Source organism: Rhipicephalus sanguineus, chromosome 1 (genome assembly GCF_013339695.2).
Source record: "Rhipicephalus sanguineus isolate Rsan-2018 chromosome 1, BIME_Rsan_1.4, whole genome shotgun sequence".
Lineage (NCBI taxonomy): Eukaryota > Metazoa > Arthropoda > Arachnida > Ixodida > Ixodidae > Rhipicephalus > Rhipicephalus sanguineus.
This window is the reverse complement of record NC_051176.1, coordinates 203,122,437-203,149,792: the sequence shown is the minus strand read 5'-3', so window position 1 is coordinate 203,149,792 and position 27,356 is coordinate 203,122,437. Positions and strand designations below refer to the sequence as shown.

Below are 27,356 nucleotides of genomic sequence, written 5' to 3'. Positions count from 1 at the left end.
CGCGTTTACACTATGTACTTCCCCGGACAGACGGGTTGCCGTCAAACTTTGGATTTGATAAAATGTGTAAAAATATCTGACAAGGTGAATAGATTTTTGCTGGTCCTTTCCAGTTCATTGAACGAGAATCAACTGTAGAATAGTATTTTGGACTCCGTCTGCAAGATACATTCATTATTTGCCGTGCTGATATATGTGTCAAATTGTACTCAACAGACATTGAAGAGCAGGAGTGCAAGATATCACTATAACATGACAAATTTAAGGGGACACTAAAGAAAAAAGTTATTTGAGCAGATTTAAATAAACTACCTTGTTACAACATCAAAGAAATCATACTTATCACGGGATGAGACTTTGTAAGCCAAAGAAGGCGTAATATGTGTGCTTATGTTGTTTTATAAGTTCCCGCAGTGTATATCTAAGTAGTTCTTTGAGCACCGTGGAAGCTCCAGGACTCTCTTAGCCAATAGGAAGGGTGAAATCACCTCAAGGTGCTTTCATCTGCACTACATCTGCTCAGTGTCCTGTCGACACATGCTCCCCTTGTGCAATGATTCTACAAATATTCTGGCACTGTAGCCATCAGCTGAATCTATATGAATGTAACAGTGGGACTTCGCCTAATCTGTACTCAGCAGCGCCTTGTAGCCCCCTAAGCCAACAGGAGAGGTGAACTCCCTACGAAATATGTTCGCCCATGCCACATCGTCTGCTCAGTCTTGAAAGTAGGCATTTGCTGACCAACGTTGTGATGTACTGCACTATAGTGTAGTAGTAAATTAACGATGCACTAAATAACTTCGCTTTATGAGTAATCCACATTACCAGTATGCCAGCACCACTAAAGATGTGATGCCATCTGCTAAGCTAAAATCAAATCACTTTTGCCGCTCACAACTAGGCACAGCAGCGTTGCAACAAACAGCTAGTAATCTCGATGACAAAACATATCCTATGCATCACCGTCAGAGCGAGATGTAATTGAGCAGTGGCTTATTTAGCATTGTTTTCTTGCTTTTGGGGTGGAAAGCAAGTAACACGCATCAATTTGGATTGAAATGGCCTGGTTGGGTTAGTCTGGGCTTCATCGACACAGGTGCTGATATGTAATCATGGTTGCCGGTAACTGTTGCAATATCTTATGGTATATGACGTGCATGCACAGAGTACCTAAGCTATGACATTTGATAGCGTCTGCTCAGGCCTAGTTAAGTTGCTATGGATAAAAGTGGACTCCAGGGGACAACAGCGACACAATGGCACATAGAAACTACACTGCACTTTAAAGAAAGACATAGACTACACTTAGCAAGTCTCGGGAACTTGTACTGAACCACAGTGGCCCAAATAAAATAAATAAATAAATAAGACCCGTCACATCACATCGATGCGCAGGTTCCAGCACAAATTACAAACATTAAAACTCTGACCCTTTGTCTCTCCTAATAATCAATTTTTTACCATGGAAGAAATGAAATATGAAGAATTCATAAATGAAAGAAGAATTATGAAGAATGTGTAATAGGTCTAAGCTGATTTAACGCTTTACTCTAGTGCCCACTTACGCAGACAAGAATGGGTGGTTTAAAATGTGAAAAGTAACATACTTCTCAACACAAAGGTGCAGTGCTCAAGGAATGAAATGTGATATATTAGGGCTAGGTAACGCACGTACTTTCATTTTCCCTGCCTTCAGTTCATGTCACATCGACGTAATATTGGCACGTACACTTACACCAAAGTCAACATCACGTTCAGTGCTCAGATCCGCAGTGACATGACATGGTTATTTCGAGAAATCGCACATACCAGTTGTTATAACTGAAGTTTTGGAGTCACGTTTCATTCCGTGAGCACTCTATACATAGGATCTATGTATTGAAGTGAAAAAGATATTTTTGCAGTTTTTGTTTGTGTGACACCAAATAAAAATACGCTATGTCAAGAAAAAGGCTGGTTTCCCTGTTTCTATGAATCCATGCCAGAGGTGGTTATCACTGCCATCCAATGGTAGCTTGAACATGTCCATATTTGTGCAAATTCTTTAGTTCCCATTACTGAATTAAGATTATTTCATGCCCCTGTCCCCTGTTGTCCAAATATAATCGTGTTTGTATCCAAAAGATGGAAAATTGGGCGAGTTGGTATGGTAGCATATTTGAAAATTGGAGTGCGAAGGGATTTCCTCTCCATTTCTTGCCTTCATCTTTGTCCCTTTGCACTCAAGTTTTCACGTATGTCTTTTTATCATTTTGCATATTAGTGCAAAATGTTTAGGGAATAAATTTTCATTTGGCAAATAAAGTATTAACGTTTTTGGAAGAGATTTAGGTCATTCAACCTGAATGTCTTTTATAAGGAGCTCAATTATGAGCTATAGTTGCCATTTTCACCTAAAGTATGCATTCTTAGGTTTCATGTGTTTTGAAAATCTGAACTATTAAAGAAGCTTCTCATCAATTTAGGTTGCTGTCTGCACTGAAGAAAGGAAGAAAAGCTTTTTTCATGTGATTGTAATGCATGCTTATCGCCTAAATGTTTGTACACACATGTGTCAAAATGTGACCAAAGTGCATGAGAGAAAATGAAAGAAGAATGAATGCTCTCATCCCAAGAAGGTTGTTTATGCTTTGTAGCTATAGTAAAAGCATGACACACAGAAAAAGAACAAAAAGGAAGTAGTATATGAATTTGTGCAAAGCCAGTATTGAGTGGCAAGTCGAAACAAAAACACCATCCAGCAGAAACACAACAAAAAATTCCAGCAGAAAGTGCATCTCTTCATAATGAATATTGACATTATTGCGGTTAGCTTTGAAGTAGCGAAACACTATGTTGCCACTGTTGAAACAGGTCATGTACGAGGCCCATAAGCGGCCAATCACCTCTTTTGCATTCCTCCTGGAACCGGCACCATCTAGTGGAACTGGTGTGAAGTCTGTGTGCATGTGTGAATATATATCCAGGCAGTGTCCTGAATATGTACGTATGATGGAGGTTTGATTTCACCCAGCACCAGATAAATTTTAGGAATATTTTTGTCACTGTAGGGCAGCACATACTCAGCCACCCAAATTGCTGCCAAAGAGGTTATTGAAGAGTGACAAACAGCCAGTGGTTAAAATTTGCCCATAGATTGGTTTTGATCCAGGTTCCCTATGCAAATCAGCACAATGCTCTATCCATTAGGCCATCGTCTACCCAATGATGAAATTCCACAGGAGACATAGAAAGATACCAAGACAGATACTGGGAAGTGTGTCAAGTACACTAATAATGCTAATAGCATTAAAGATTGCATATTTTTAATCACTGTAAGTCTTGATTAACTGGTAAGTTGATACTGAAACTCACACTGGTGGATTGCAATCAAATTACAATAAGTGATTACTCCAAGTGCCATTTGTACTTGGAGCCCTGGTTGCTGCTGGCAAGAGGTTAGTGCCAAGAACCCACTATTCCTGACTTTGGTAGAGTCAAAGAGCAAGTACCACTATGTGACAGGCTTAGCAAGGCAGAGCTCTTGAATGACATCAAGATTTCAGACACAGGATGCAAATGAATCATTCATTGCATTAGTGTGGAAGACGTACCAAAAGATGGAGTTCACATCCCTGATAACAGTCTACAATGTAGCATTGTGTTCAAGAAACTGGAGTCGCAATATGGAGTCTAAACATTAAAGCACATCATGCAAGCATCTCAGGGAAGCACTGAGCAAACATTTGAATGCGATGCATACTTTGACATGCAGGCAATTATACAAGTAATTAGTAACTTAGATATTTAATTTTCACTAATTAGTCAATCAGTTTTATGAGATAAATTCACCAGTCTGTGCATGTTGGTCGCTAAAAAAACGCCATTGGTCTCATCATTCTACCTCATTACCCCCCCCTTTTAGTTAGCTTAGCCCAACTTAGCTGTGACACGCTAGTAGGCAGGATGGGAAATGGAAGAACCCTGGGCTGACATAATATGACGGTTGTACTGCAATCGTTTTCTTTCTCAAGCTTTGTGAGTGGCCCAAGTAGCCCCCCGCCTACATTGTCCCCAGAATAGGCTGGTTATTCTGGCAATGACAAGAAAATAACAAAATAAAACTAAAAAAATATATTGTCATATTGGTTCTCATTTAAGCAGAAATATAGAAGATAATGGTGAGAGTAATACAAGTAAAATTGTCCAGGACTGAATGACTCCATAAAGTGGAACATGAAGATGTGTGAAAAACAATCAAGAGCAAAACTGCTGATAGTTTGCAGTGGTAGCAATTAAGGTGTTTTAGAGCTCAGACGTTTATTTAATCACGTCACACATACTAACATGGGCCATATATTTATCCATTGTCAACAAACAGTTTACACAACAAAATTTACAGCATTGACACAGCTATGAGTTCTTTTATGACAACAAAAGTTGGCATGCAGTAAGTGGCTGGATTTCAAAGAAGCTATACATTTCTTAACTATCACATTTTTGCTGGCTCTACTGAAAGCCTGCACTGCAAAAATGCTCCAGGGATGAAGAACTCAATGAAGTAGCAGTTTCTTTTGGTAGAACAAAAGGAATGTAGAAACAACACTGCAACATTGTAGTAACAATACATAAAACAGTGATGCAAGAAAATACAATCAGGTAAAAGTAATATAAACTTTACTGCCTGCACAGCCACATATTGGTCCAAAGTGCTGAATAAACTAAAGCTAGCAAACTTAATAAAAGACCTAACAAAGACAGCTTGCATTTGATTTGACAAATGTAATTTATGGTTTCAGTTTCACACACAAAGTTCACCAAGAAAACATGTAAGTAGTATGGATAGAAAAACAGCAGTGTTGCTTATTGCACCTTCTCAGACCTTTTTCCAAAGCTTCCATCATGCCAGCATGTTTTGAGGAATGCTATTAGTTCTTTCTCCTTGACATAGATGGCAAACAAGAATACAAACAGGCACAGTGCACCAACAGCAGCATGCAACAAGAGGTAAATGAATCCAGCATGACAGCAGAACACTGCTTCCGAAATTGTGGTGACTAGATAACTAAGCACCGCAGTTACAAGCACACGTGCACTGGGAAGAATACCATGCAACGGACGGTATTGAGTTTTAGCATAGTATGTGCTTATAAAAAATATACTGTAACCAATACGTGCAATCATGTTAAAACAGTTTGCCAGAATGAACCCCACCGCACCAGACAAAGTGGTCAGAAGGTATGCAACAAATAGGAACAGGACTGAAAAGAGGGCGAGCCTGCGGTTATGCTGGTCCAGCTGTTTCTTGCTCATAGCAGCAAACACGAAGCACTCAGTGACTCCATTGATAGCAATTAATACAATGTATGCACAGTGCCACCTGAGTAGCAGCGGTGCTAAGCTGTCACTCAGTGCACTGCCACCATACAGGTGTAGGAGAAGAGTGGAGTAAGCTTGACCAAAAGTGAAAATGATGAGTCCAATGTGCGTCAGCAACTTTAGAAGCTGTTTCAAGGTTAGCACACTCAACGTGACACTGTCAACATTTTGTTGGCTGGGTGGCACATCACGCTGTACAACTTGAGCGAAAAACACATAGCTACTTTCTTCAATGGGCTGAAAGACGAGACGGGCTGTTAAAGAACCAAGGTTGTTGACTATGTCGTATACACCCTGTTCAGCAAAAGATAGTGTGTTGAACACAGTCATGATATAACGTTCACCTTCGGTCAAGAGTTGCTTGGCCACAGTTTGCTTCATAAAGCTCCATGTAAGCTTTGCGACATTTTGGTCAAACTGCGTACCATTGCAGCCAATGAAAGGAATGATATCAAGTGTACTGGTGAAAGGTAGTGTATGGTCGCCACATTTGCGGCTGGACTCTTTTGGTTTATCTTCACAGGCGCGGTTCAATCGCCTTGATTCAAAGGTAAAGTAAGCATAAAGAACAACAGTATAATATGCAGATGATATGAGCTGTGCCACGCTGTAAGCCCAAATAGCATTCTGCGGGTCGAAGGCAACGAGCACCGCCATTATGATGCACCGTAAGGTAATACCGCTGCCCACGAAAAATATTTTGAACTTTATATAGTGAAATGCTTGACTGACAACGTATAGAGGTTCGGCAAGCACTTCAACGATAACAGAAATGACCACACAGTGCACGCCCAGCGTGTAGCCAGTCGCCACCATGGGGTCAGGCCTCTCGAGAACGAACAACCATACAAAGCTCATAATGGCACCAATAAAGACACAAGCGGGAAGACACAGCCAGGTTACGTTGATGATGGCAGGCCAGTTTTGGTTGCTTGCATCACTGAAACAGGATCGACGGAACGGCTCCCTGCTCAGGAATTGCACAGTTGTGTAGAGAAGCATGAGTCGCACATTGATAACTCCCAGCAGGTCTTTGGTGATGTGTCGCAAGATGTACGCATTCAGCACGAACGTTAAAACACGCAGAGTCAGCTGCAGAACGATGTTGTACGAAGCTGCTTTTGTGGCTTTTGCCACAAGGTTCTTCTCTGCCATTTCCAATGGTCATTTAAATATAACACCGCACAGTGAAGAATGGTGCGAACACAGAGTACTAGGCAAACTCGGCGTTCGATTTCGTCCAACCTCCGTTACGTGGCTGCACTAGAGAAGCGCTGTGGCCGAGGCCGCCGAAAATATCCCGCTGATGTCGCAAGGATACGATTGAAGAGAGATTAACTAAATCGTGCTTCATTAGTCTGGAGTATCAACAGAACTGCAGTCGCAGCTACGCACCAGAAAAACACACACAAGACAGTTTCAGCTAAAAACGCCGTCTGCAACGTCAACAAAACAAGGACGCTGACATATTAATTTCACTGTTGCCAAACTGCAGAAACGTTTGCCGCTAATAAAAGACGCACTAATATGACAATCTAAAAAATATTGTTACCGTATCAAGACATATCAGCGAAGAATGAAAAGTTAAAACAACGTATGAGTCAGTAATTTCTACAACAGTTTCGATTTCGTTTCTTGGTGGCGCTGTTGTCAGTAGCGATGGTCAATTGGGTGCTAAATATTTTTTTGAAGTTTGCGCAATTTCTCATCGCGTAAAGCAGTGATGAGTTCCAGATATTGCTAGAAAATTCATCTTAGATCTTAGAAATGGTTGCAGAACAAGTGATCAAGTATTACAAGCCGTATATATTTTTAAAATGCATGTTTGTGGCCGAAGCACCCCCCCCCCCCCCCCCCCCAATGCCCCCAACCCGTTGAACTGCAACCTGACGAACACTTCAAACGCGTCTCGTATATTTTTGTAATGGTTGATAATGCAGGCATCTTGTCAGATGTTGCCCAGCGTATGTCTGAGCATCTTTTGGAAAATATCAGCGCTGGGAGGTTTTGGGAAAATGGCCGGGTTTGCTGCGTCAGGGCAGCGACGATGGTGGTGGCTGTGCAGCTGTACGATGACACACCTGTTGTTTGCAGAGCACAAGCGATAACCGCTGCGCCTGCCTATCGCTGTAATGAACCGCCGCGAGGGAAGCATATCCTTTGTTCGCAAAACGTTACGGTATGGTGTTCTAGAAGGCATAGTTTGGGAGCATTGCAATCACGGCGCGCAAGAGGGCATGTCACGCAATTTTTTGTTGTTTTTGTATTTCGCGGGCATCAGCAGGAAACAGAAAAACACTAATACTTGATAGATAGAAAGTTAGGAACTATCTAATCGGACGTTTCGTAAGCCGATCTACAACTTTCTCATTGAAATTTTTAGACCAGCTTCGTTGCTTCAAAATGTGGTTAATTAACCTTGCCTAATTAAGCAATTAAGCAGAACACAAGAAATAGTGTGACTTATTCCATGCAATAGTCAGCAACGTGTATTTGGTTGCGTCGTCATACAGTGCGTTGGCATGGCATACTTTTAAACTCAGCCTAAAGTTAGCTGGGGCACCCTGGATAGTCAGTGTAAAGTTTCAATGATGGCCCTGTTCTCTTCGCGGAATCATTGCCTTGAACATTGACATAAAAAGAGACAACGCCTATATATATATATATATATATATATATATATATATATATATATATATATATATATATATATATATATATATATATATGTGTGTGTGTGTGTGTGTGTGTGTGTGTGTGTGTGTGTGTGTGTGTGTGTGTGTGTGTGTGTGTGTGTGTGTGACAACTTGGTTGCGCTGTTAATTCGGTTATTGGATGTTCGTGTATGTTGCTCTCTTTCCAAGTCTTTGTAATAGGAGAAAATAAAACATGAAACAACGGGCACTGTTCCAGACAATTACGCAAATCGTTTCAGATGAGGCTCGTATATCCTGACTTAATTTTCCATTTATCTGATGGACGTAGCTTATGCTACTGCCATGGCAGAACCTCCCGCGGGCAGTGGCGTATTTTGTGCCTAACGAATTCTCTGACGAAGGCCGTGCTACGGCCGAAACGTTAGGCATAAAGTATGGCTTCCTCGTACGTGCACCGTCTTGTTTTCCTATACGTACCGGACCCACTGAACTTACCGTGAATATTACCGTGAATATTACCGTGAAGTTTAAAAAGTAAACACAAATTTAACCCGATCATCTGAGCATTCCATCAGCAAACTTCCCAGTCTTAGTTTGGTGTAGTAGATACGATATATGAGTATGAAGAACCTGCCATGACTCTGGTACCTTAAATTCTCCCTTATTAAACAAAACATGTGGCTGACAAAGCAAGGTACTTCGCTGAAGTCTTCAGCCGAGTGCCAATTTCTTTGCTGTTAGAGACCTCTAATATAAGTCTTTCTTAAGAAGAAGACTAAGTTCAGTCGATTAATACTTAAGCAAACCACATTGAGCTGGTTGTGTGAAATTATAACGTTATAGTGACTACGAATTTATATACTAGGTGTCGTTCCTTGCCCTCCTACTTTTCCCAGCTTGGGTGGGGGTGGACGGAAAAGCGGTGAAGTGGCCCTTTACTCCTCCCCTCCGGTTCCTCCAATTAAATAGCCTACAAAAACTGTGTAAGCTCAAACTTTCAAATTTGGGCGATTATAACGTTAAGGTAGGTCACCACCTTCAAAAACGCATTTTTTAAATGATTTTTTTGGATTTGACATTTTCAAGCTCCTTCTCTATTCAAGAATATTTAGCAAAAAGGATTATGTAGTTATCTTGAGCCGTTCCAAAGTTATGATCATTTTTCCAAACCCTCTTACGCATCCGAAACCGAAACTGAAGGTTTCTGATTCCGCAACACCTGCCATGACGTCATAAATGTTTTTCCTTATACATATTACGTAATGCTAAGTTGTCTAAGTAGATTCTAAAGCTTGTGGGGCATGATGTTTAAGATTTATCTTAAAATTTCCACTACACGGCTTCGGCACTCTGTTGTTGCGCGCGCTCGGCTGTCAGTGCTTTTTCGTACACCACTTCGAGCTCCTGGACTTAGTTCTGGCCTTTCATGGAATAAGTTATTGTGCTCCATGAAATATGGCAAAGTATAGGACGAAAAGGAAGCATCAACGCAAGCTATGGAGTCAATAAACCAAGCGTGGAGCTGCTGTGGCGAACGTAGATGAGAGTCAGCTGGAGACTCAAAACGAGCTAGAAAAAGTATATGTGCGTCAGCTCGCTCAAAAGGAGAATGCGCCGCTTCAGAAGAGGTCCCCAGCTATGAACCTAGAGAATTTGAGACGTATGGAATGTTTCTTTATTATATGGACATTGAATTCAAATCTTTAAAGCCATTTTTCTCGAAGCATTATTTTTTGCATCCTACACTTACGCAAACAGCGATAACTTTCCTTCTGATAAAGATTTTCACATATAATTTTGCTTACTATTTTTTATAGGTTGAGCTGTGCATTCAAGCAGAATTATTGAAAATGAGCAGTAACTTTTTGTAATATGGCCAATTTTGTGCAAAACAAAGCTGTCAAATATAAACTTTTTCAGTCTTTTCACGATAGCGCGCCTTAGCGTAGAGATGGGTTGATCGTGGAGGTTAGATCCACAGGTTAGTCTGCTCACTACGCACCTGCAAAGTTGCGTTTCCATCGCACCAGCCATTTTGTAGTTATGACTGTTAGCGCAACATGCATATTTTGGCACATTTAGATTTTTATAAATTTTGTTTTTTACATTTTTAGCAGTTTCGATCATCATTCTAAAGTTTAAATTGACATTAGCCCTACAAGCCAAAATTATAATTATAACTTTTCGACTGCAACTGTAAAATTTTTTCTGGAAGGTGGTGATTTACCTTAAAGGGACCGACAACTGCCCAGAATATGAAATGAGTTGACTCCACTGATGTAAAGATTGTCCGTCGCATTGACTCAAACCAACCCTGTTTTTTTCGTGATAAATGGATTTATAATTTTATTTCTTATTTGAAAGTCGCGAAAAATGACCTGTGGCGCCTCTGGCGGCAAAAACATGAATGATCCGATGAAGACGGCGACTTGACCGTTGATTTAGAGTGTACGTTAGGGCACACCGGGCCCGTGCCCCCCCCCCCCCCCCAATTTTTTTTTTGCCATAGCATACAGAGCAGAAAATGACACTCGACCACATCTGCCTGCTCGTCCCCACTACAGATCAAGGAGGTGCCCCCCCCCCCCCCCCCCACCCCGAAAAAAATTTCTGTCTACGCCCCTGTGTACGTGGTCTACGATTTTTTTTGTTAGTGTTGAAATATTGTTCGTTTCTGTATATTAAAGGTACTGCTCCATAGTAATATACATATAGGCCTGCGTTAGTAGCATGCATTAAAGTGGCGCTGCCTTCGCGTGACGTAATGATCCCATGCTCGTCAACGCGTCTTGAGCAACTTTTCAGCGTGCTCATGCAACCGTGCACGCAGTTTCCAGGTCGCTAAGATATTGGAGCGACATAGTTTGGCTACCTACACCTCGTCTCAGAAATGACGCGCGCTGCTACTCGGCGCGGCCGTGCATATGCGTAGTGACGTTTTCGATGACTTGGCTTGGCTCGTGCATCGAGAGAGTAACGACGCCGGGATAAGCCACCTTGGACGCATGCGCACACAACGCGGTACAAATACAGGGAAGGTGTATAATGCCACATCATCTCATTGTAACAGCTTGTTTAATAGTATACGTTGCTGGGCTAGTTGGTTCATAATCTTCACAATTGGATAGCGCGAAATTGACAACTCATTAACTGTACAGGACAGGCGCTAAAGCGCCTGTCCTGTACATCTGTGTTCCTTTGTAGTCCTTGTCGATTTCGCGCTATCCAATTTTGAAAATAACAGCTTGTTATTTTCAAAAATAGTTGAAAAGCTCTAAATAAAGGTGGTTAAGCATAGTTAGAGGAACTCCTGGGAAAGCAGAACAACGATAGCTTTCACAACTCGCGAAAAGGGCTGGTGGCATCGCTATCAATTCTCAGCGTTGCTGGATGAAAGCTGCATCCGTGTTTAGAGCCTTTCAGATCGAAAAATACTGCTTGTAAAATAACTACGTGCTTTTGGCATTAACTACTGCAGCTACAAACACTGCGAAGGGTGAGCTTTCTGTCGCGTCGTAAAAAAGTGGGTCGAGAAAAATCAGTTGTCGGTCCCTTCAAACTACCCCGCATTGTTTCCTTCCGTATAGGTTAATAATCCGTCGAAACTTCCGTAAGCTGTTAATGATTCGTCGAAATTTCCTGGGTCATGCTCACAGCACCTGCTCGTAAAACGACGCAACAAATGACGCGTAAGTGATCCACCGCGTAATTACCACGTACGCATGACGGCGTAAAAAACAATAATAATGAACTATTTTCAATACGGCGCATTGTTTGTCATTGGTTCTTCGCTTTTCGTCAAAAATTTGCAATGTGCCATAAAATCGCCTGCAATTGTTACGCGACGTCACAAGTCTGCGAAAACTCGCGGCGTTAAAATGAAGTGTGCACAGTAAGCAGCAGATTACTGCGCTGAACAGTAACTCATTTTTTTTTCGGAATAGCCAGACAGTGTCTCTTTCTGAACGTAATTTAAGAAGGCTGCCCGCCAATCACATTGGCAGCGGCTGCTTATAGCAGCGGGCGAGATGGATTCATATGTATGTAATAGATACTTTCAGTTAGCATAACGATGCTGAGCTGTTTTTGCGCGTGTACAACTCTCTGTGAATTCATCGTTGCTGACAAAGAGGTAGAGAGAGAAATAAACATTATTAGGAACAGACACAATCATTTGCAGGTAGGCAGCCTTATTCTTAGTCCAGAAAACCGTGGACGCTGATCACCTCCCTGGTGAGGTAGGTCAAGTAACGGGGCAAACTTGAAAGCTGGGCTTCTCAATGTACTCGAGTCCACTGCCTTGTTACAAGCCGCCACGATCGCTGCAGGCTACCATATGATAAGCCGAGGGAAGCAGGCCAATCGGAGACTGAAGTGAGAATCTATTTTAGCTGTCCTGGCTAGGCAGAACTAAAATGCTGGACACTTCTGCACACTCATCAACTCACAGCAGCTTTGATATGGAGCAGTGGCAATGCTATTCATTTTCAAAGAAAGAAACTGAATTTTCTGAAAAAGGAGAGCATTTGATCGGGCTATAAAACGTTTACTGGTTCCCGCTTATATTTGCGTCGCGGATTACATAAATTTCAGACCAGGCAGGACAAACTGAAATCATGACAGATTGCTGTAATGTTATAGAGCCCCTGCTGAGCGATATAGCGTCCTCTGCAATGCTCGAGCGCAAGAGGCACACGCCCGCACCGCAGGTAGCCTAAAGTGCGTGGTCATGTCACACGGAGGATAGTCGTCACCGCAGAATCGTAGGAGAAATTTTATTACAGAATTACGTTATTGCTGCGTTCAACTAAAACTTTGCCTGAGTTTTTAGTTTCCCTGTCTGCAGCCGAAAATAACCACTGTCGAAAGTGGGAGGGCTTCGCCCCCCCACCCCCAACATTTCTCAGTGGGGGGGGGGGGGGGCTAGCGCCCCCCTTGCCCCCCCGGTAGATACGCCTATGCCTGCGGGGCCTTTAACGGTTATCATTGCACAGAAACGCAGGTCAATCTCAAACTAATATAGTCTTTGCAAACTCTTAAGACGTACAGTGTCTGCATTACTATTTCATGTGAACGCTTTTGAAAGTAGCCCGAAACACGTTCTCATTTCTCAGAGCGAACAATGTAAGAGCGACAGCATCGATGTCTGGTGGTAACAGCTTGCCTCTTTAAAAGTCATTTCGATCAAGTTCTCTAGCTGTAATTTGTACCTTTCAGATGCTTCTGCGCAAGTACGGGATCATTCAGGGGAAGGTATGGAGGGGAGCCCGCAGACAACTTTAAATGGTAATTGGAAATGAAATTCGACGTGCACCGAGAATAATACGTAATCATATCTCCCGTCATCTGAGTACCAGGTTAGCGGCCTCACGTGTTGAGAAGGCACGCGATAACGAACATTCAAATGCACAGTTCCATTGCTTATTTCTGTACAGCTCTGCACTTTCAGGCATACAATTCAACCGCTTCTCTCCATGAGGTATCGTGTATCTGCAAGCTCTGTTTACCTGAACCGTTTGCGAAGAGGGAGGCGTTCATGCGCGTCCGAAGGGGGGGGGGGAGGCTTTCCCCTCTCCCTGAAATTTCGGATATTCTACTATGCAGTAGCAATAAGCTACACAGCTTGATTAGCACACTCACGTCCCGCATATCTGTGTGATCGCCAGCCAACTTTGCACGTCACACACTATTGGCTAACGTTGCCGATCAGTGAAAGAAAGGTTGCCTGTGCTGGATGCAACCCCCTGCAAAAAGTTCTGCGACCACTCTACGCTGGAGCTTCTTTTCGCAAGTAACCATAACTGCAATGCCACCGGTACATTAAGAGAAAACGAACGGCACGGAATAACTGGAAGGAAAAAAAAAAGTAAAACCAAAGCTTGCCATGATCGTTCTAACCTGCAGAAAAAAAAATTAAGCACCAATGCTACGTGAGCGGCTTTGTGCAATTTTTTGTAAACTAAGACGCGAGGTTAAGAAAAGAGTTAAGGACCTGCTCGATGATTTACAGTTCAGCTAGGGAAGCAATTTCTGCTACGTACGCTTAAATGAGCTCACGACGAGTCGACCATTAATCATGGCTATCACTCTAAAAAGGAACTATCTGGGAGCGATTTGGCAATCGGCGAGGGCTTAGGCACTTCCCTACTGCCTATTGTCTGCTCCACGTCGCCGGCGTTCGGCGTGGGCTGATAATTTTATGCACTTTGAGATAGCGATATGTGCGCGATAGTGACCTGCTTTGAATAGCACGACACCTGGTTCGCTTTTTTACATGCTTACTGTTCGGGATTTTCCTTGACCTGATTAGTGGTATATTGCTTTCTTTCTAATCTTGACCGTAATTTCAATAGACGTTGCCTTCGTCGCGAACTGACAGCAAGTGTGAGTTTTCTAATCGAGCAAAAAATACCAGATAACGCAATATATGTTCATAAATATATGTCGGCAGTAAAAACATTATTTAGTATTTTAGTTCTATACTTATGGGAATATCTAGGCGCGAAGCAGACGAGGAAAAAGAACACAGTAGACAGGACGGGCGCCTGCGTGTTTTTTGACCTTGTCTGCTTCGTGCCTAGATATTATGTATGACCAACTAGCAGAAACCAAAGCTTTGTTTAGCTGTATGGTCGATATTCCATCTTGCACTTGACGATTTCTGTGCCTTGTGGTCGTTATAAGACGAGATTTCCTAACGTCATAAAGCAGCTTCTCTTTTGTCGGGAAATTATTATTAGGCTAATGAAACAAAGTGAAATATTCCGTATAATGAGATGAAATGGGGTCGGCGAATGGAATATTCAACAGCTCACTGAACTAGGGCAGGCACCAAATACGAATTAATGCAGCAGGGATGTTTTCTTTGACGTTATGCGTGAGAGCAATGTTAAATTTATGCGCAGAAGCAGATCTATTTAGCAGTATCGCACTCTGAGCCATGGCCGTCGGCAGTATTTTGTCTTGGGGTTTGCAAACATGAGTGTCGGCAGGTTTCTGTCTTGGAGGGGGGAGGGGGGCTGCAAAACCGTGTTGCATCGCGAAGGGGCAGGGGGTGGGCGCTGGTGTAGCTTGGGTGGGGGCAAGTGCTGGTGTGGCTTGAGGGGGGCAGGTGCCCCTTTAGCACCCCCCTGCCGACGGCCATGGGTGGAAACACGTGTTGCATCTCTAGTGAGGAACGGGGGGGAGCGCTTGCGTAGCTTGGCTGGGGGGGGGGGGGGGGGCAAGTGTTGGCGTGGCTGGGAGGGGGGGGTTGCAAGTGCCCCTTTTGCACCCCCTGCCGACGCCATGGGTGCAAACACGTGTTGCATCTCGAGTGAGGAACGGGGGGGAGCGCTTGTGTAGCTTGGCTGGGAAGGGGGGGAGGAGACAAGTGCTGGCATGGCTTGGAGAGGGGGGGGGGTGCAAGTGCCCCTTTTGCACCCCCCTGCCGACGCCCATGCTCTGAGCGTCAGTTGAAGCTCTTTTTGTTTCTTTTTGTTTGCTCATAACTTAAAGGGGTCATGAAGCACCCCTCGGGCTTGTTGAAAAAACACATCCTGCGGAAAGCTGACACGGCTATGAACTGCTCTGCAAAATATTACAGTCGTGCGCGCCGCGTAAAGGCCACAAGCGGAGCGCGAAGTTGCCGTTTCCTCAGGCGCCCTCTTTTCAAACAGAGGCCGGTTCTCACTCTCGTCGGTGGGCGGGGCGTCTGCACGTTGACGTCGCGGATCTGCCAGTTTACATCGCAAGAGATATAGCATGCTTATTGGCCGATAGCCGGATGAGATGCGCTTCTTGCCACGGGGTGCCGCCACTTGCCCGCGCCGCACTCCTCAGTCTGTTAAATTTACACGGTAGCCGCACTCGCGCATGCGAATCACAGCGGGAGAGCGATCGCGTTTCATGACGCGCGCTGACGTAACTTCTTACCCCCGTGCCATCCCTCCCTGTCTAGCTTCCAGTGCGCTCGTCGGTACGAGAAAAGAGAGAAAGCGCTGAGAGTGTGCGCCAAACCCCCGTAACTCCGCTCATTCTTGACGGATTCGAGAAATTTTTGCGGCAATCGATTCGGGAGGCAGTAAACTCTGATACTGAGGTCATTAGATCATTACTTGGAAAAGTGGTTCATGACCCCTTTAAGATGGCCGAGGAGCAGCATACTGTGCTGCAATGGTTACAATTATCTCCAGGGCAAGTGGTGCCAGGCCAGACAGCATTTTATGTAACGTTCATTGATTATGGCAGAAAAGCTAATACCTACCACGAATTGCATTCTTACGTACTACTTATACCAAACAACCGCAGACCCATTTCGCTACTAAATCACTTTGCGAGATATTTTCCGCCCTTGTGATGGAAGGAGATGGAGTGAGGCTGGATGAAACAGTGCAGCTGCACAAATAATGTATCCAAGAAAATGCACGCGTTAAGCAGGCGCCTGTAGCAAGCCTGACTTGAGTAGTGATGACAGTGTAGCGATTACAAGGAAACAAGTGATCCGACATTTTAGAATGATTCATAAGATTAAACTGAAAATGGTGGCCTCACGGTTCAGAGTAAACTTGTAGAAACGAAAATTGCGGTACACGGAAGCTACAAACTATTGTTCCTCAAGTTGTGCTCTTAGCTACAAACTTCTTCCTTGGGAAAATTGCTGGCCATATCATGCGGATATTCATGTGCTTTGGGAAAATTGTTTCTTCGTTCTCACATCATCACTACCCAGTCCATGACGACTCCGCACTGCCCAGTTGCAGTTGCAAACAAGAACTCGTCGGCTGCTTAGCTCGGAGTCACCTATAACACGATGGTACAACTAATGGGGACTGGAGAGGGAGCTACCGCAAGATAGCGAAGGGCAGCCAGAGAAAACGGCTCTCGAACGGTCGCTTCAGAGGCGGCTATCGACGGTCATCAGAACCGCGATTGGACGCGGTATGTCGTTCCTACGTTCGCGCTGGCGTCGGCACTGCTTTGTTGTCGGCAAAGCGATATGGGAAACATGGGCGACATGGTCACATTATTTTTTTATGCACTACCACTTGTTCTGCTTTCTCATTTCGGAATCCCCCATTATGAGACTGTGGTATTAAACACCGCTTATAAAGGGAGGTGTAATAATAATAATAATAATAATAATAATAATAATAATAATAATAATAATAATAATAATAATAATAATAATAATAATAATAATAATAATAATAATAATAATAATAGTAATAATAATAATAATAATAATAATAATTTATTTATTTATTTAACGTGCCCAGGAAGAACCATAAGGTCTTTGTACTGGCGCACGCAGAAAAAAATTACTAGTAATAAACGAGAAACAGAACACAGTCTACAGGAGAAAATACGAACAATTGAGAGGGAAAATGTAAAGACAAAAAAGGCAGGACAATCGGACATTATACTTTAGCCCAACACAAGACATGTAGAATGATAATGATAAATACAGTCAATAAAAAACTAAGCGCAAGGTAACCTGAAAGACAAAGAAGGAGAAAAAGACTTGTGCAGTGTTCGAAAGAAAACATCGACAGCGACCTGTAAAAATATCCACATCAAGGAGCCAAGCATTATGAAGAGTTTCTATCCTGTGAGTGTTGGCAGAGGCGGGCGGGTGCATGAAAAGGTCTCTGGTTATCTTACGCGGAATCTGAAACACAATACAACTGAGCAGTTCACGGCAGGTTACGGCACCGTGAACGTGCCTGAAAAGAAGTAGCAAATCAGCGCTATTTCGTCGGCAGTGAAGTGATGGCAATGACTATAATCCAACAGTTTCAGAAAAAGATCCAGAGTAATTTCTAGCATCAAGGAAAACTGGTGTGCGCAAAAAGATATAGACAGGGACTGTGTCCCTATCCAGCTTTTTGCGCATACCAATTTTTCTTGAAGTATACGAACCAACTCGCCCAGCTACAAGTTTTATTGAACCTAATTTGCATCAAAGTGATGGTTATATAAGCTTAGGAATTTTTTCCGGACCCGCTCGATGGTGTTACTGTTGGATTTGGAAATGCCATTCCAGATCACAGACGCAGCATTTTAGCCTAAAATTTTATTATAAATTACACGCGAAATATTGCCACTGCTTCGCGCACACGCGTATACGCGTCTGCCATTGCTTTCTGAAGGTGTCTTTATTACCTCAATCATCCAAGTTTCGATCAATAATCTCACAGCCGAAAGCGCGTCACATAACGTTACCGCGCAGTTCGGCGGACAGACGCTTTGTGGCGAATGCTATATTGATTATCGCAGGATCACAGTTCTCTTGACTTGAGTCCTTTACTGTGCTTACGGCGCAAGGCTACACGTGGGCGAAAGAAGAGACGAAAACAGTGCTCTTTCGAGTGATATCGATTTTCATGAGCTGCCAGTGGGTTCCGAGAATATATCGCTGCATTGCAGATTCTCGATACGAACTCAATAAGACTGGCTGCCTCGTCTTGTTGGTAATGTATTCCAAGGTATATGTGCGGAACGTGCACAAAATAAGGCACCAAGGCAGGAAAAGACAAACACACGATGCGCTGCTCTGAAGAAGTGTTTATTCTATAGTCGTGAGCATCATATATTGCCGTATTATAATAGCAGCACAGTCAGGGTTTCGACATTTATATAAAAAAAAAAAGACAAGCAGAACTCACGCAATGTTGTTATGGACAAAAAAAAACAAATAACGATGAGACGTGATCGTTCTATACTTCTGCTTGGTATCATTACAGTGCGCATAAGTGATATTGTTTCGATACCCTTGAATATGCGACCTTCGCACCCTTTTTGTAATAAACATTTATTTGCTATATAAAGCTCCGTGTCCCCCCGCGGACCGTAAGCCTATCGCTTAGCAGAGACGATGGCGCTTCCTTGCCGTGTTGCGCCGCAAAAATGCGCAACAAAACGCTTTGGCCCTAAAGTGTATATTAAAAAAATATCTTGGATAGCTGATCATAGTTAATCAACTAATTAAGCGCAATATAAGAAAAAAAAACACTCTCACGAGCGCCAGGTGAAGGCGAGCCATATGTCGTTGGCTTCATTTACTCCGTCTAATCCCTTAAAAAAAAGAAAAAAAAACCTTGGTTCTTATTACGTGAAACAGCAGGCAGCAGGTGAGGAGGCTTCCGAAGATTAGGACCAATTAATGGAACCAGTTATTATCATATCAAGCTACACAGATTTTTTATTAAAAGTGGGCCATACGCGAACAGTTCTAACTAAAGTTCCACTCAATAAAAAAACCTAATTTTTTTGCACATACATAAAAGAAGCTTTGGCCAGCGCAATGAAACAAAACAAATGAGATGAGATGAATATTAAAGTTGTAGTGATTAAATAACCAAGGAATTATTCACTAACACTAGGGGCACCTTCGTATAACAGGCAGCAATTTTAAATCTTGTGGCACGATTTTGCTTATTGAGATTCATTACACACCCACTAATCTGATAAGGAAGTGTGTCAAGTTTTAATGAAAAATATTTATTAGCAAAAACGTTATGAATGTTCGCGTACGAAAAATACCAAAAATGTAAGTTTCGAGAAAATCAACAAAGAAGATTTGAAACAGGTACAGCGCTTACACGATGTGATCAAGAGCCCTAAAATCCTCGATATTTGTAGCCAGTTCCATCCTGGACCTTACTCTTGTGTGCCTTTTCTCGAGCGGCAACTTCCCCCCCTTTTTTTTTCTTGTTTGCTTTGCAGCATCAGTGCCCTGATGGGACGCTTTCGCGATGTGGTGCCGATCATTTGTGAGGCAAGCTTTTGCAGTGTAGAGGCCAGGCCGGCCAGGATCGATGCCAACTTGCTTCAAAATTTCAAATGTGCTTCTGTTGTCATTATTCAAACGACACATAGCGTCACACAAAGCAAATTTGATGATTTACAGGCTCACATACGTGTCCTTCAGATGTACGACGTTTCGCGTCCACCTTGCGAGTAGTTTATGACTTTTATGATTAAAAATGATGGGTTTACAATGCTATTAGAGCATTATTACATGTTCGCACTTGATATAATTGACAAATAACCTACAAAATACTACATATCAAGCTAATATTATGATTCACACAAAACTGGCACTTTCAGTTTCGGTTTCGTAGGCGATGGGTGGTCTAACATTTTTGCTTGTATCTTTTGAAAGAAACTGCGCCGACGGAAACTTTATGCAGCAAAATGATAGGCGACAAATCGCGCATTTAACGTGACCAAAAACAAAAAAAATGTCATTAAAAAAAAAAGATTCACTTTTCCACTTGGCCACATACTTTAAAGAACTGGTCGAAATTTCCGGATACCTCCACTACGGCGTCCCTCATACTCATATCGTGGTTTTGGGACGTTAAACCACAACAATTATTATTAGAATGTACAAAACGTTTCTTGTAACGACATCATGTGCATTGTAGGCTGTTGTTACATTAATTTTTACTGTACTCATAACATTCCTGCTTTCGTCTGTTTTTGGACGCCCAGTGTAATGATGCATTACCGTTCGCTACATATCTGTAACGCGATACAGAAGGCCTATTTAGCTTACCTAGCACGTGAATCCTGTGTGAATGAGTGAGTGACAACTTTAATCTGTGTGAACTATTTGTTTATGCAATATGCATCTATATTGTGTATTCTGTGTTAATTGTGTACATATGTAATGTATCTCATATTTGTTACCAGATGTAATAGACGTCAATTTTTCTTTTTTTTCAGCTGTATATTGAGCGCGACCCGAATTTTCATATGATGTGCACTTCATTGCATATGTTTTTGTAAACGCTGTATGAACTGAAGGGGGGCAGGGGCCTCGTCAGGCTGTTTCAGCCTTTAGTCTCTGTCTCCGCAGGAGATACCCTGAAATAAAATGATTTTGATTTCATTTGAGTTGATATGCCATTGCTATTGTATAAACAACCTTCCTTTGATAACCTCTGACGGAGCGTGCTCTTGCTCTCGCATAACGAGAAAGAATAACCGGTGGCGAAATTCAGGATAAATGATAAAGGGAGAAGAGCTTAGCACCACTGAATTAGTTGCACGGCATTGCCGCCTGCTTGAAGCGCATTTTTCAGAGCTGTATGCACACATTTGCCTCGTGTCTTTCCAACAAACCTCCGTTACTCATGATACGCACTCTGCTTATCAAATCGCCAACCGGTTTTGCCACAGATAATTGCTTTGTCTCATCCGGCGGGGCTGTTGAGAGAAAAAGGAAGCTATTGCCTGAGGCAGGCCAATCACGAACAAAGGGATATTTCGTAGCTAAGTGCAAGCGCTTCGCTTCACAGTTATCGGCCTCGCACGCTGTGCAGGTCACACAAGACATCGAGACATCTGTCCCCTTTTGTCTGATAAACAGGCTGTATAAAAAGACCCAGAAAGGAAACTTCACACGGAGCTCGTGGAAGACGCCGTGAAAGGTAAGCCCGCCCTCGTTTCTCACTCGCATGTGTGTTTGTAATGCTATACACAACCACAGCAAGTAACTTAACCTGATCCATTCGCATGTGCACTTCTGACCAAAAAATCACAATTGCTTTGTCTCGAATTCACGTTTTGGAACTGCGTACTCTTCAACATGTAAGATCGACGTGCCATAATTCTTCCGCTCTCGCACGTAGGTGAAGGAGTGCTTTACAAAGGAAAATATTAAATAGTAAGCACTGACCGTTTTTAACAAGCCTGCTAGGCCGTAGTGACTAAAAGTACATATATCGCAGTTTTACCCCCGTTAAATGCGGAGGCATTTCATAAGGGAAAAGTGTGCACACGCATGAGCGACGTCGGTGTAGAGAAAGTAGAAAACCTTGTCGTCACTCGCGATCGGCGAGAGACATTTCCGATCCCAAGCAGATCGGAAGCGCCTCTCGCCGATGCAGCTGGAGCCGTGACACGCAGAACTGCTTTCGTCTTTACACTGCGCGGCTTTATCCTGCGCAGTAACACATTTATTTCACTATTAAGGGTGCTCGTTTGTCCTATGTGGCTAAGACTCTTAGCCATAAGAATTTAAAGATTAATTACTGTACGTGACAGTGAGGGGTAACTAAACCTGCTATGAGAGAAGTTGTACTTGAAAGCTGTGCACTAATACTGAGCCCATGGTGCGCCCTGTAATATCCGACATATGAGAGTGTGACAGCGATGCCATGAGAGTTAGCCTCAGCATAAATCGCGTTTACTTGCGGCGAAAAGACGCAAATAAAAGGAAACCTTTATAAGACGCCCATCAACGATTCAATTTTATATCGAAAGGGTGAGGGTGCTAACCTCAAAACAAGCCAGCGCACTTAACGTTGGTCGCTACACACTGAATGACATGAATGGCTGGGGCCTAAGTACCGACCAGTTAAGAACTATATTTGCATAATAGGTTTCGTGAGTACATGTGCCCTATTTGCAGCTTATGCCATATGCTGAAGTAACGGTGCTCAAGGAGGAGGAGGAAGAAACAAGCGGAAAGACAGGGAGGTTAGCCAGTTCTTAGACCGGCTGGCTACAGATAACGCACATTGGAAAGGCGCAGATACAGAGTGCTTGCGTCTTAACACTTGCAGATAGCTTTCTTTCTTGGCAATTTCTGTGCACCAAGAGAAGAACTGTCCAAAGTGTTTCATAGACTTGACAATCGTCCATTGTCGGAGGAAAAGATCTTAGGACACTGGCCGAAACCGTCCTCAGCACGGAAAGCTTTCAAAGCGTTGTTGCGCTTTTTGCGCACAACCAGACTCAGAGACAGACTTTAAGCAGTGTCGTTTATCGTATTATTGTTCTTTTTTGGTAACATCTCTTTTCTACCATCTTTCACTCCCCCTTTCCCTTTCCCCGGCACAGGGTAGCCAGCCGGTCTGAGAACTGGCTAATCTCCCTGTCCTTCCGTTTTTCTTCTCCTCTTCCTCCTCTTCTTAACAAAGCTGTGTTTATTGCCTTTGTGATTAAGTCGACATCTGAAACTTCTGGATCGACCACAACGTCGTGTGCCTGCACTACAATGTCAGGCTGCGGGCGGGGTTTCGGCGGCCGACATTTCACAGAACTTCTTGATCTCCTTTCAATTTCGAGACACGGCTGGGCATCTTTAGAGCGGAGTGGGCCATGCACATCTGCGCACCGTAGAATTAGAAATGGCGATAAACGTCGACCCGAGAATCATCACTCACATAGACCACGAGGCAGTGGCTTGAAAAGCGATAATGTTAAAAATCTGCACTTGCAAAGATTAACCCCGCCAGTGCGCTACGTAGCTGGAGTTCTTATCATTCACCCATCCATCATGACAAAGAATGAAAAAAAAAAGAAAAAGACTTCCTTGCGCGGACCTGTGCCCTGGCTCACTAAGTGACCCTTTCTCCTTTCATCTTATAGGTTCCTGTACAAAATGGCCATCACTTCTATCATCGCCTTGAGTCTGCTTGTCGTCGGTAAGTCCGAGCGAGTGGGATACTATAGCCTGTACCATTTGGTTGGATCACAAAACAAAATGTTTGCATTGATACAGCAAGAATTTCTTCCAATCGGGGTATCTGTGGGCTGCTATTCTGAAACATTTTCTAAATGGGAATGAGAGTTTTACAATAAGTTGGAGTATTCAAAATTTATGAAATAGTTAATGCAGAAATTATGACAAGGGCAATACCGTAAACGTGTACACGCGTACAGAAAACAAAATTACGAGTGACTTTGTAAAATACGCACAAGAAATACAGAGTTACACAAATGCAACCTCAGCCGAAAGAAGCGACATGGAGGCAATAAAACTGACTAAAGAGACGCAGCACGACGATGAGTCTCTAAGTTGTAGCGGTGGCTTTTTCTATGCTGGTGCCTTTTAGCTCTTTTCGTAATATGTCAGTGTCCAGATCAACGGTCCGCCAAAGTTACGAACGGGATCAACCGGCCGTGAACAGTGGATAACCAACATGGCTTAGAATCGGACAGAAGGCATTGCTACAAAACAGCAGCCCTATTTTGCCGTAGTCAGCAACGCTTTAGGCCGCGCGACAGCACAAAGACGCCAGTGATTAGGTACTTGTTCATTACGTATCAAGAGTCGCTACCGAGAGAAAGCTGTAGCGCCAGGAATTCCTCCGACTTTCTAGCAAACGGAGAAGATGCGATTTTCAGAAATACCGCACCAAAGTATTAGAACACTTGAGGTATAGTGCTAATGGCTTAAAAAGGCGTTTGTGGCCGATTCCCTTCAAAGTTTAAGCTGAGCCTGCCCAGGGGGCGTGAAGCGCGACCCAGGGTCGCTGTTTTGTAGCGACGCCTTCTGCTCCATTTTATACCACTCTTATCAGCCACCCATCTCGGCCAGCTGATCCCGTTGATAACGTCAATGCACTGTCGCTCTGATTACTGGCGAATGTCGAAAAGCTAGGAAAGGCGTTAGCATAAAGAAAAAAAAAGGCGTCGCTTCGAAATAGCGGCTTAGCCTCCCCTGTAGTAAAAGAAGCCAAGAAAGTGTTCTATATATACTGTAACAAATTTGTCAAAGCTTTCCATTTTGCACGCAGTGGGTTCATGGTTGCAACTTTTTACCAGAAGGTCACCTTCACGAGCAGATTTCCTTAACAGCGAGGTATCATTTTTACATCTAGAAATTTTGCCGTTTTCGAGATATTTGCCTCCCGGTTACTTCCATTCAATGACGAAAATCCGTGCTACTTGTGCATTCGTGCACAAAACATAAGGATCCACGACAGCTGACGAGAGGATATTTCAAACATCAAGTTCGAAGTTAACGTATTTTGTTGCTTACCTTTACGGTCATAAGTATGAGGAATTGTAGCGTCACGGTCATCAAGTGCGATTAAAAATTCATCAGCAGCAGTCCATCACACCCTTTGCCTTCACGATTCTCATTAATAACGTGCGTTCGGGGCACACTTGCGGGCCTCCTGTGTAGAAGAGTCTGGCTGTTGGTGGATCAGCACATTGAGAATTGGTGCGTGCGCGGGCAAAGACTACAATTGAAATGTCATTACGCGTTGACGCAGGCGCACACGCTGGCACTAAGCAGGATGCCAACAACTACATCGACGCGGTGCTTCGCGACCACCTACCGGCTAACGTGCGTTCGCTCAACCTGGACCCGACTCACTTGCCGGGCTTTAACGTGAAGATCGAGTCGACGGGCCTGACCAACCGCGACCTGAAGGCGCAGTTCCCTTCGGGCATGCTGTACGGTCTGTCGAGCGTGGTGCGCCGTCGCGGTGACTGCGGCGTGCCGGGCTGGCAGGGCTCGAGCGTCACCACCGGCTGCTACGTGTCCCTCGACTCGCTGCGACTCACTTTCGACGGCAGCGTCAGCGGATTCAGCCTTCTTGGCGGCAAAAAGAACGTCAGTCTCGACCTGGTCGTCGAGAAGACCAATGCCTTCGTTGAGGCCACTGCACCTCTCGGTAAGTATGCCTGCCATCAGAAGTTTATAGTTGAAGGGAAGAAGGAACAAGAACTTAATAAGGAAAGAAAATTAGCCGAGTTGGATTACGCTCACAGTTTCAAGCGCAAAAGGACAAAAGCTCGTGTCTTCTGGTCTCCTCTGTTGGCCGTGTCCTTGCGCGCCGTTAACCACCCGCATTTCCCCCCCCCCCCCCCCCCCCCCCGCCACTGCAGACACCCTGGGTATCTATTCGTCAGAAAGTTTCCTTTTCTTTCTTCTTTAACCTGAAGATCTCGATATTCTTGATGACAATAAAATGGCATAACTTTAAGTTAACGCTGACAGTATACTGCAGCATACCGCCTTGACTGAGAGAAATGTTGCCATCCTCAAGTTTTAACTCGGCTATACTCGTTCTACTGTTCAATTCCAACCTTCTAAGGTTTTGTGACTGTTCAAAATAAGGCAAGAAGAAACGTGCGGCAGCGGGAAGAACCCAATTTAGGTCGCGCGTCCTCTCGTCATTCACGATTTCTCGTACGAAAAACGTTTGAAGGAATAACGGTGAAAGCTTACAAGCGGAACCACAAGTTACGACTCGCTTTCTGCAAGTAAAAACCTTGCGATATGTTTTGGGATACTCGGCGGCGGGGGTTAAACCTTAAAACCAATGGGGGTAAAACCACGTCTTAATTCCATATATAGGCGCACGTTTTTTACCAAATTTATTTTAGCGGCGGCCAAGCGTAACATTTTCTTCGAGCGCATCGGAATGGTGTCTGCTCTTCCGTTCCCTTTTGCTGATCCTTGCATTCAAACATCTGAATATTGACACAGATATTCTCTCTGTCTCTGAACTTAATGAATGAAGTAAATTTTAATAATTTCATTTCAAACGTACGATAAATGAATAGCAAGAGAAATTACTCGGCGCAACAAGAAAGCAGTATAAACTTGGTGCAGGCACTGTTAATGACGTTTCCTCACACCTCTGTTTCTCCTTCCCGACTCCACCAGGCCAGCCAGCCACGCTGAAGACACTGACACTGAGCGGCGTCGAGTTCCGCGTGAACGTGAACAAGAAGCTCGAACTGAACGACAAGCGCGAGAAGAAGTTCCTCAAGGCCGTCAAGCAGTCGGCAAGCACCATCCTTCAGGGCATCTTGAACTCATCCTTCCGCGAGGCTCTCAGCCGCTCCGTGAGCAGGGTGCAGCTGCCCAGGCCATGAAACAACGACGCCGTCTATAGCACGCCAGCCAAAGAGAAATTACGAACAACGACGAATTGAAATAAACGACGAAGCGTACCACACTGCATCATTTTCATTTCTTATTGTTACGTTATTCCTACGACGACGTCGAGGGAACGACCTCAGCCGATCCGTTAGAAAAGTGAGGCGGCGAAGCCGTTCCGAAGTGATGTCGCACACTGCCTAGACGCAACAATGCGAACAAGCGGCAATTTGCTGTTTGTTGTCCCCTCACTAGATAACAAACTCCTACGATGAATCGCAGGGACGTACGTTGTTCGAGAACCTTTGTATCAATTAAAGGCCGAAAGAAATACACGGGAAGGTTGTTTTACTTATATAATGCGGCGGGGCTATCACTGTAGGTAGCGGCTAACATTTATTTGTTAGGGAATGAAGTGTAAAACAAGAACAATGACGTTGCAATAGAAAGAAAGAAAGAAAGAAAGAAAGAAAGAAAGAAAGAAAGAAAGAAAGAAAGAAAGAAAGAAAGAAAGAAAGAAAGAAAGAAAGAAAGAAAGACACTAGAGAGAGAGTATCACAAGGTCCCTATGTGTCCTTTCAGATTGCAGAAATATTGTTTACGCTCCAAATATTGCTCAGGTTTTTTTTTCTTCTGTAGAACTAAACTGAAGCAGCAGGATCGGAAGGACGTCAGTGCTAAAGGAGAGCAATCACAGTGTGTGCAATGTATATCCCCGAGCG

At 43.6% G+C, this 27,356-nt stretch overlaps 2 protein-coding genes across 2 annotated transcripts; one reads left to right on the top strand and one right to left on the bottom strand.

Moving 5' to 3' along the window:
• Positions 1–2,611: 2,611 nt before the first annotated feature.
• Positions 2,612–6,825, bottom strand: LOC119405751 (protein RFT1 homolog). The gene has a single exon (XM_037672589.2). It carries the CDS (start codon positions 6,514–6,516, stop codon positions 4,846–4,848), a length of 1,671 nt encoding a protein of 556 aa, XP_037528517.1. The 5' UTR covers positions 6,517–6,825; the 3' UTR covers positions 2,612–4,845.
• A 14,532-nt stretch (positions 6,826–21,357) lies between these two features.
• LOC119405743 (uncharacterized) lies at positions 21,358–26,635 on the top strand. Its single transcript, XM_037672579.2, has 4 exons — positions 21,358–21,436; positions 23,382–23,437; positions 25,016–25,420; positions 26,419–26,635. Exons 2-4 carry the CDS (start codon positions 23,395–23,397, stop codon positions 26,628–26,630), a joined length of 660 nt encoding a protein of 219 aa, XP_037528507.1. The 5' UTR covers positions 21,358–21,436; positions 23,382–23,394; the 3' UTR covers positions 26,631–26,635.
• Positions 26,636–27,356: the final 721 nt, after the last annotated feature.